Source organism: Myotis yumanensis, unplaced genomic scaffold, assembly GCF_028538775.1.
Source record: "Myotis yumanensis isolate MYYU_CA2020_CCGP unplaced genomic scaffold, mMyoYum1.0.hap1 SCAF_7, whole genome shotgun sequence".
NCBI lineage: Eukaryota > Metazoa > Chordata > Mammalia > Chiroptera > Vespertilionidae > Myotis > Myotis yumanensis.
The window spans coordinates 542904-554037 of NW_027223758.1; the positions used below are offsets into that span (position 1 = coordinate 542904).

Below are 11134 nucleotides of genomic sequence, written 5' to 3' on the forward strand. Positions count from 1 at the left end.
AGTTATACATATACCTAAGTAAAGCCTTAAAATGTGGTTCCAAATAAAAACACAGATATCCCTCTGTTGTTAGAAAATTAAGTGGAAACTCTATACAGATATCACCATCTCTCTCCTCATTTCCTGAGAGAATCATTGTTGCCTCAGTGGCAGCAAATATTGTCAAGAAGTGAAGACTACTGCCATCAGAATGATCAGGAATGCTGAATTGTCAAAAACACATAATCTGGGACTAATCATACGATGATCCTTCCTCTAGCCTTGAGTTCTTGTTGTGATAACCTTGAGGTGCACACCATAGAGTAGTGGTCTCAACCGTCCTAATGCCGCAACTCTTTAATACAGTTGCTCATGTTGCGGTGACCCCCAACCATAAAATTATTTTTGTTGCTACTTCATAACTATAATTTTGCTACTGTTATGAATCATAATGTAAATATCTGATATGCAGGATGTATTTAGGCAACCCCTATGAAAGGGTCTTTCGACCCCCAAAGGGGTCGCGAACCACAGGTTGAGAACCGCTGCCATCAAGGGACTCAAGGGAATCTCCAAAACCATGAGATTCTTTTCACAACCAATCACTTCAGCTACACAAAGAACAAACAAGCCTCAAAACAGGGTCATTTGTGGATAATGTTCAGAAGAGTCAATTTTCATCCAATATTCTGCCGTCTCTTCCACTCACTATGAAAACAGTGTTTGTGCCAGTATTACTTGCACTTCACAGTGCTACAACAAATGAAACCAGCCTAAGAAATTTCACACATCATGGCACAGGGCTCTTTTACAGCATTTAAGACATACTGTGAACAGAGAATATAATTCATATTGTTCACAGAGCACAACAAAGGACTCTTCTTCTGGGTGATCTTTGACCTCACCAATAATACAGGCACCAGGCTAAAAAATTAGAATCAAAAACTCATGCAGATTTTCGTTAAAGGACTAGGTTAGCAATACAAAATATACCAATATTGGACAAAGAGTGATTTCTTTCCATTATTATGTGCCTTCCAAAACTCAGAATGTTTGGGACCCCACCATATCTGTTCCCCTATGCATGTGACAGATCACAAATATCTTTTCAAATAATCCCATGCAGTGAATATAACCCACAAAATTAAAGGTGAAAAAGCAAAAAACACCTTTACTAAAAGATTATAAACCAGAACAGAGGACAGCAAGCAGTTTGTAGGTTGGTGAATTAGAACCTAAAATTCCTCAGAGGATAATGTTAGAACAATGATAGAAGCACAAAAAAGGAATCCTCTTCTGAGGGACCACTGACCTCACCAACATTAGAGGCACCAGGCTGCAAATTAGAACCACAAAGTTATGCAAACTTTCTTTCATTGCCTTGGTCAAATGTATAATATAAGCCAATATTGGACAGAGTGATTTTTCTGACATTATTATACACTTTCCAAAGAACAGAAAGTTTGGGACCCCACCATATCTGTGATGATTGATCACAACATTCGTACCAAATCATCCAGAGTGAATTTTTTTTCTTTTTTTAATTATCCATCCATCCATCCATCCATTCACCCACCCAACCATCCATCCACCCACCCACCCATCCATCCACCCAGCCAACCATCCACCCATCCATTCATCCATCCACCCATCCATCCATCCACCCACCCCTTCATCCATCCACCCATCCATCCATCCATCCATCCATCCATCCACCCACCCACCCAACCATCCATCCATCCATCCATCCATCCATCCATCCATCCACCCAACCATCCATCCACCCACCCAACCATCCACCCACCCATTCATCCACCCATCCATCCATCTATCCACCCACCCATCTATCCATCCATCCATCTATCCACCCAACCATCCACCCACCCAACTATCCATCCACCCACCCAACCATCCATCCACTCATCCATTCATCCATCCATCCATCCACCCACCCATCCACCTGTCCATCCAACCATCCATCCATTTACCCATCCACCCATCCATCCAGAGTGAAATTTTTTAAAAAATTAAAGCTACGAAAGAAAAAACATCTTTACTAAATATCATTAACCAGAATCAGAGGACAGTAAGCAATTTTCAGGTTGTTGAATTATAAAGTAAAACAATTCATAAAAGCATAATGTGAGACCCACAATGTCCCTGAATGTGGTAGCACTCCTTAGCTTAGGATATGTAGTCTGGACAAACCTTGGGTCAGATGCATTTTCTAGTCAGAGAGAAAGGAATGAAGATCCTGTCAAGAGCTCGGAGTAATCGGAATTTTCCCAAGCACAAGTGAGAACATAGAATACATTTCCCCTGAGCACACAGGGTTTGTGACTGTTCACTCTTCAGGTGAGCCAGGTGGTAGAGGTGAAATTTCTTCAGCCACACATGCTCACTGTGACATCAATCTGGTGTTAGATTTGGGCATGTTAGCAAGTGCAATACAGCGCCTTCAAGCTTCACTTGTACCCGAAACTTATGAGGAATCTAACAGAGTGTATGTTCCATTAAAAGGGGTTTAAATTTAGGAAAATAGGTCCCAAAGAGTTGCCTTCAGTGTTGTTATTCTAAGTGAGAAAAATAAAAGCATTCCCTGAACGTTTAATACATCTCTCCAGTGTGAACTTTCAGGTGTTTAATAAGGTTAGATTTTTGGCTAAAAGACTTCCCACATTCAGTATACTCATATGGCCTTTCTCCAGTGTGAACTCTAAGGTGTGCAGTGAGATGAGCCCTTTGCCGAAAGGACATCCCACATTCTCTACATTCATATGGCTTTTCTTCACTGTGAACTCTGTGGTGTTTTTCAAGGTAAGACTTATCACTGAAGAACTTCCCACAATCACAGCACTCATATGGCTTGTCGCAACTGTGAACGCTCAGGTATTTAATAAGGTTAGATTTTTGGCTAAAAGAATTACAACATTCAGTACACTCATATGGCTGCTCTCCAGTGTGAACTCTGAGGTGTCCAGTGAGGTGACTCCTTTGACTAAAGGACATCCCACATTCTCTACACTCATATAGCTTTTCTCCAGTGTGAACTCTCTTATGTTGAAAGAGGTTAGAGATTTGTCTAAAAACTTTCTTACATTTGTTACACTCATAAGTAAGTTCTCCAGAACAGACACCCTGAATTTTAACAACTTTCAGGTCGTTGCTGCCAGCGTTTTCACATTCATCCCCCTGATGAAGATTTTTTCCATCAAGAAATTCCTGGGAAATCCCACTGCCACAGTGTAGTTCCTCAGGGTTGGAAGTGGCCTGGTGCTGGGGAAACTCTGAGTTGTATTTAAAGTCTTCTCCAACCTTCCTGCTGGTTGAAGGCACTGAAGATAAATAGAAGCTGCACCTGTTCACAAAGGAGGCCCTATCCATAGCTTATTTCCATGGCCCCTTTCCACATTCATTCCTCTGTTGCTGGTGAGGGTTTTCACTGAAACAGACGTCTCCAACACGTGCGTCACTACAGAATGCTTTCTGCTTAAAATATGCTACATCTGACTCAGTCAGGTGCAAAATATGTTGTAACACAGAGAAACACCGCTTACACAGAAGGGTTTTCTGGGTTGCTGGAGCTGTCTTAAAAGCCCTGACCTGTGACTCTCCTTGTATAGATACACTTTGACCAGAACAGGCCTACTTATCATCCATGTTATGCCAACAACCTGAAAAGTGAGAAACGATGAGGAAATGAATATTGAATGTGGTGACAGGGGGAATTTCCATTGCAAAGGTGTGTTATGTATCACAGTTGGTACATGCAATTCTCTGAAAATAAGAGATATGCAGAAAGGATTAATAAGAGGCTCTTGTAACTTTCTTGGCTAATGAAGATCATAAAACAGAAAGGCCTTGCCAGATATATGACACAAAAATGGCAAGCACCACATGGATTAGAATATGGAGCTCCAGCTAATCCTTCAACTAACAGCATTTAGCAGGGCTTGTTGACTGGGGAAGGGGACAAGCTGAGCAAGAGGTTGGTTCCGTCTTACTCCAAGTAAAATTCAATAAAGGAGTAGCTGGTTTCGAGGACTAATTACCACATATGTGCACCTCATAACACATGTGCACGTCAAAGTTGCAGATGATTGCAGAGGCACCAGTGCAGAGAAACAGGTGATGAAGAGGTGAGCAGTCATCACTGGGCCAGAGCTACACAGCTTGCTATAGTATTCAGGGAAGAGAATATTACAAAAAATTGAATGAAAGCCTTAAAAGAACAGCCCATAGTTCATGTAAGTGAAGACCATAACATGACCCAGGTTGCCACAAAGAACCGTTACCCAGAGAAAGAGTACAGAAGTTGAAGCCATGCATATGGACACTGTCAGCCTCCCATGAAGAGAAGTGCAAGCTGGGACCTATTAAGCTCACTTCAAGACTCCTCACTGTTTCCTTTACTTTTTGAGGTAACAGGTGTTAGGGATGTTCATGGAGACCTTGTTCAGGGCTCTACATCCAGCTCATCCCTGGCAGCCACAGCACATTTGACAAGGCAGTGGGTAAAATGACCAGAGGCCATGTTCCCACTGTGGGAGAGAGAAAGCTTTGCCTGAGGAATAAAGGAAGAGAGGTCATCACCTCAGGACACTGGGAGAACATCAAGGTCTTACCTACAGATGACACAAGTGCAAACACTTCCAGCATCACATCATAGTATAGAAGTCTCTGAGCCTCATCAAAGAGCCCCCATTCCTCCTGAGAGAAGACAATGACCACATCCTCAAAGTTCATATCCTGTCATAATGGGGACAGTACAGCCCAAGATCAGCTTCACTCCTAAGATTCTTAGTCTGTCATACTCCCCACCCTTCACATCCATCTGCTCTGTCCATTCCACACATCAGAGAAAATACCAGGCCTTCATCCCATGAAAGCCATTGTCTTCTTATATTCCTACTGACATTTTCTCTTCTCACTATAACAAAGGCAGATAAGACACCTGAGCTATGGACTCCTGTGTACACCACACTGACTTTTATCAACAGAATGGGTGTCAAAACCATAGGTTAAAGAGAGATGCTGGCCATAAAGATAGTGTGAGTGATTTGATACTGGTCTTGTCAGGCAATACCCTCATATTGTTTCTCAAAGACACCAAATACAAGGCATCACACTGCACCCTCTTGATCCCAATCCCAAGGTACTGAGGCCATGGCTTTGCACTACCTGTTGCTCAGAGTTCTTTGAACAACACTTCTCTCACACAGCTTCCTTCTCAGAAGCACAACTTCAAAGGTAATGCAAATTTGCTGTGGTGAGGACAAATTGTTTCCTAATCACTTTTTTCCAAAACTATAGTTCACCACATCTATAATCTCTTACCCCTTACCCTTCTCCCTTACCCATTCCAGTGGAGATTTTGAAGCCTGGGTAATACTGATGTAGGCTATCTCATTCTTATCAACCTGTGTGTCACCCCCAACAACAAAAGGCAGTTGGTTAGTTAAATGGCAACGAAGCTCTGTACCTAGAATGTAGCACCAAAACACCCCTCTTTACAGGCAATCACCCTAAAAGTCACTGTATTGGATCATCCAGACAACACCAGAAATGGACTCTCTCGTCATTCACTCTTATGTCAATGTCAGGGTGCTGTGGTCATCAATTCACATTCCCTCTTCAAGTGCACATCACTCTTTTCCACACGTGGCTCACACCTGCACTCCCTCAGCCCCAGCCCCCATAGTGCTCTCCTTGGCCTCTGAGTTAATTCAGCATTTGTTGTCCAGAGAATGCTTGCCAACATCTCTCACTTAACTGCAACTCAAGTCCCACACCCGATGGCATTCTGACCATGCCCAGTGAGTTTCACAGATGACCACTTGAGCCTCTAAGCTAATACACAAGACTGTCTGCAACTCTCCAAAACCAGGCCACACCAAGGGTCACAACAAAACCCTGGTGAGTGTTTAGAGAAGTTAATATGTACCAGCCCTAGTCTCACTTTTTTGGAATAACTCTTCAGCCTCTAAATAATATCAGGTCCACTCATCTTTTAAAGGCCTTGACCACTGCAAAATGATTACCTCTCCCCCACACTCTACATGACAACTTCTATCTCTCTGCTGTGTTGTGACACCCAACTTCCACAGTGGCCCTAGCAGGAAAGCTAGACCTCAGGGTCACACTGTCCCTTCTGAGCTACTACTACCATTACCAACCTGACCATGATTTCCTATATATTTTTAAAAATATTTTTTATTGATTTCAGAGAGGGAGAAGGAGAGAGAGATAGAAACATCAATGATGAGAGAGAATCACTGATTGGCTGCCTCCTGCATGCTCTCTACTAGGGATCAAGCTTGCAACCTGAGCATGTGCCCTTGACCAGAATCGAACCTGGGAGCCTTCAGTCCACAGGCCGACACTCCATCCACTGAGCTAAACCAGCCAGGGCTCCTATATTAAAGTGATCTAGAGTCCTGGCTGATGTGTCTCAGTTGGTAGAGTATAGACCAGTGATGGTGAACCTATGACACATGTGTCAGAGGTGACACGCAAACTCATTTTTTTTTGGTTGATTTTTCTTTGTTAAATGGCATTTAAATATATAAAATAAATATCAAAAATATAAGTCTTTGTTTTACTATGGTTGCAAATATCAAAAAATTTCTATATGTGACATGGCACCAGAGTTAAGTTAGGGTTTATCAAAATGCTGACATGCTGAGCTCAAAAGGTTCACCATCACTGGTATAGACACATGCACATGACTTGGTTGTGGGCTGGATCCACAATAGAGGTAGTGCAGGCTGCAACCAATCCTTGTTTTCTTGCTCATCATTGTTTCTCTGTCCCCCTCCCTCTCCCTTCCTTTCTATATCTAAAACTTTATATATGTAATTTAAGTACCTGCCGGTTCCTAAATCAGCTCACTCTTCACTACAAGCCTTTGCACAATCTGTAACCAATGCCCTGCAGGACCTACCACGCATAACATTGGTTGCTAAATACAAGGTCCACTACATGAAGCCCTAGTCATGACCTTAGGAGTCTGGGTTTAGTATCTGTTCAAAGTCCCCAGGTCCAAGGGATACAAGAGCAGCTGGACAGCCCCAGGACACAACTATCTCAGAGGCCACAAGAGTGTGAAGCCCTGAAATTATCTTCACTGTCCTGTACACCCAACTCATTCTGCATTTGCAGGAATTCGTGTAAAGAAAATGATATGTTGAGAGCCTGGCAAACACCGCCAAGATTTATGGGCTCAGGCTGCTCAGTGCCCTTGCCCAGCCCAGAGGCCAGGTGCCCTCCAGATGCCTGTATTATCTCAGGCCTCCGTCCTCAGTGCTCACTCTTGCCAGTTACCTGATCATTTATAGGACTTCACCTTCCTGTCCAAAGATGCTGTCTTCTGTCTTCTAGTCTGTCCTTCCTCTGAGCAATGTTAGGAAAAGTTAGAACCCTACCCCACAAAATGTCCCTCCTTTTCCCCCAACCATCTATGTTCCCAGCATTCTGAGGGTGAAAGTAAAACTCCTCCTGAAAAACCTCACCTCATCTTCTTTGTTGCCTTTAGACCCAAAACAGGCCTGGCTTTTCCTAATCCTCACGGATCAGCCTCACCACCGTGTCCTTACAAGGTGGCACTGCAGCCTGTGGCCCTCTTCCCCCATCACACCCTGTGTCACCCAGGAGAGACTCACTATTCTGGATGCGACTTCCTGGGCTGCAGGACCTGAGGGGCGCCAGTCCCCAAGGCTGGAGGGTGAAATGGGGTGAGGCTGCGGGAATGCTGTGGGCAGAGAGGAGTCCCGGAGGCTTGGAGGCCCCACTCCCAGCCTGTTGGTGCTCAACAAGCCTCAGACACACGCTGCACAGCAAGGACGCTGCCTCCTAGGCCTCCTCCTACACATGTCCAGTGGGCTGAAGCCTGTGAGTCCTTGAACTGAAGAGGTCAAAATGCCCGCCAGGAGGAGGAAGGTGGAAGTCCTGTCCTAAGGGGATGCACTGACACCAAAAACACCCGTTAGCTCCGCCTACATGGGCCCATTCCTTCTGAGCAATGTAGTTTTCTCAAAAGCCAAGGGGAGGGCTAGCATTCAGGCCAATGACACTAGTGTATAAAGGTGATGTGGTTCAGCAAGTGGCCCTGGGGAAAGACAAGATGGGACCAGAGGCCTGGTTAACTGGAACAGACTGGCAGGTCTCCCAGGGGCGGGGTATGGGGAGGAATGGGAGAGATCCCCCAAAGAATATATGCACAGGGGAAAATGGGAGACTTCTGTAATACTAGAAACAATAAATACATTGTTTTTTTCAATTTTTAAATAATATAGCACCACTGGTGTGACTCAATGGTTGAGCGGCAACCTATGAACCAGGAGGTCAAGGTTCTATTCCTGGTCAGGGAACATACATGGACTGTAGGTTCAATTCTCAGTTAGGGGAGAGGTACGTGAAGGAGGCAGCTAATCAGTGATTCTCTCTCATCATTGATGTTTTTATCTCTTCTTCTCCCTCCCTCACTCTAAAATCAATAAAATTATATTTTTAAAGTATATACATATATGCATAGCCCAAGGACATAGACAATAAGGTGGTGAGGGCCTAGAAGCAGTGGGGGCAGGGTAGAGGGAGGCAAAGGGGGATGGAGATGGGGGAAAATGGGAACATCTGTAATAGAGTTAATAATCAATAATAAAAAAGAATAGTTTGACCACATGCGATGGTTCATTGCTTGGATGTGGACCCATAAACCATGAGATCACTGGTTCAATTCCAGGTCAGGCACATACTCAGGTTGGAGAGCTCCATTCCTGCAGGGGGCATGCAGGAGGCAACTGATCAATGATTCTCTCTCATCATTGATGTTTCTCTGTCTCCCTCACTCTCTAAAAAAGCAATAAAAACATTTTTAAAATAATAGTGTTAAGATTGATTTGATTCAACAACACCAAAATGAAGAGGCACTTTTCATCTAATTCACTGCAATCTTTCACACTCACTATGAATGCAGTGTTTCTGTCATACTGGTGGTTATATTGAAACCTCAGAGTCATACAAAAAATGACACTAGGGCCCAGTTGATAGAGCATCAACCTGCAGACTGAAGGGTCCCAGGTTCAATTCTGGTCAGGGGCACATGCCTGGATCCCCAGTAGGGGGCATACAGGAGGCAGCCAATCAATGATTCTCTCTCATCATTAATGTTTCTATCTCTCTCTCCCTCTCCCTTCATCTCCAAAATCAATTATAAAATATATAAAGAATGACATCACTGCATGAAATTTCATACATCACAGGACATGGCTCCTTTAGTGTATGTGGGGAACAATTCCCCTAAACATTGTTGAGAAATATGTAATACTTATTATGACCAGAGACTATAATTAATATTGTGCACAGAAACACAACAAAGGCCTCCTTTCCAGTGTGAATGTTGACCTCACCAATAATAGAGTCACCAGGCTGCAAATTAGAACCACAAAGTCATGCAGATAATTTTTCAAGGCCTTGCGCAGAAGTTAAAAAAAAAAGCCAAAATTGGAGAAACTGATTTTCTGCCATTACTATGTGCCTTCCAAAGCACAGAATGTTTGGGACCCCATCATATCTGTTCACCTCTCCATGCTGACAGGTCACAACTTTCCTTTATAGCCATCCCAGGAAGTGAACATAGTCCCCAAAATTAAAGGTACAAAAGAAAAAAACAACACCTTTACTGAATGATCATAGCCCAGAACAGGACAGCAAGCAGTTTGCAGGTTGGTGAATTAGAACCTGAAACAATTCATCCCAGCATAATGTGCAAACCACAATGTCCCTGACAGATGTAGCTCTTTTTAGCTGAGGATGAGTGCCCTGGATGAATCCTGTATCAGGAGCATTACCTCGTCATAGATAAAGAAATGAAGATACTGCCAAGAGCTCAGAGTAATCACAATTTTCTCAAGCACAAGTGAGAACACAGAATATATTTCCCCTGATCACACAGGGGTTGTGACTTATGCACACTCTTCAGGTGAGCCAGGTGTTAGAGGTGAAATCTCTTCAGCCAGAAATACTCGCTGTGACACCAATCGAGTAGTAGGTCTGTGAAGATGTGATCCATAGAATACAATACTAGTCAGCATTAAAAAAATTTCAATATTCACATAAGCATTTGTATTGAGTCTCAAAATATCTGTAGCATTAAGGAAACCAGTATTTGTTTAAAAGTACACACCTTACAGTGACTATAAAATTATGAATAATATGAACTAATTTAATGTAAAGGACGGAAAATGAATGATTGCATGGAAGACTGGGAAAGTCAGAAAGAGAGATTATAAAAGGGCAGGATGAAAATGTAGAGTGTAGGAAATGTAGGTTTAGAATTGTTGGTATGGAAAATAATACATAAAAAATACTGGAATAAACTCTGCTTTCACCGTGTACTTCAGCTGGGTGGGTATCAACCAGTACACTGAAACGTCCTGGTTCAATTTCAGGTCAGTACACAGCCCCACCTGTGGCCCCAGTAGGGAGTGTGAAAGAGGCAGCTCATGTACATTTATCTCTCTCCCCCTTCCCTCCTCTTTTTCTAAAAAAAAATAACATAAAGGTATTTTTTAAAAGCACAAGTGCTGTGGTTTATGTACTCATAACTGAACGTCCACTTATGCCACACCTTGAATATAGTGACAGATAAAATTATTTCAACTGTGATGTTTCACAGCTTTATCTCTAGGTAAAGGCTCACAAAATAACACACATTAGAAAAGTGCACTTTCTTGCATGTCAGTGCTCATTTCTTGGAACAGATTTGCCTCAGTGGCAGCAAATGTTGGCAAACAGTGAAGACTACTACCACGGAATCAACAGGAATGCTGACTGGTTACAGAAGACACATCCTGGGATTGATTATAGGATTATCCTTCCTTTGGATTTGAGTTCTTACATATTGAGAAATGACCTTGTGGTGAACACCTTACAGAGACCAGGAGAATGCACAAATCCTTTAAATTATTTTCTCTGCCAATGACTACAGCTAGAGGAAACATTTTTGGAGGTGCTGAGAATATCTGTACACAAAGGTCACACAAGCCACAGGCCAGGAACATTTGTGGATTTATTTTCAGAAGAGACACTTTCCATATAATATACTGCAATCACTTTCTCATCACTATGAATACAGTGTTTCTGTCTCAATGGTAGG

The 11134-nt window shown here is 42.9% G+C and overlaps 1 protein-coding gene across 1 annotated transcript; it reads right to left on the reverse strand.

Moving 5' to 3' along the window:
* Positions 1–2586: 2586 nt before the first annotated feature.
* LOC139014305 (zinc finger protein 154-like) lies at positions 2587–3363 on the reverse strand. The gene has a single exon (XM_070421301.1). It carries the CDS (start codon positions 3361–3363, stop codon positions 2587–2589), a length of 777 nt encoding a protein of 258 aa, XP_070277402.1.
* Positions 3364–11134: the final 7771 nt, after the last annotated feature.

Bases quoted from the DNA above. Each gene is read 5' to 3' on its own strand.
- LOC139014305 (XM_070421301.1), bottom strand. From the start codon at position 3,363: ATGGATAGGGCCTCCTTTGTGAACAGGTGCAGCTTCTATTTATCTTCA.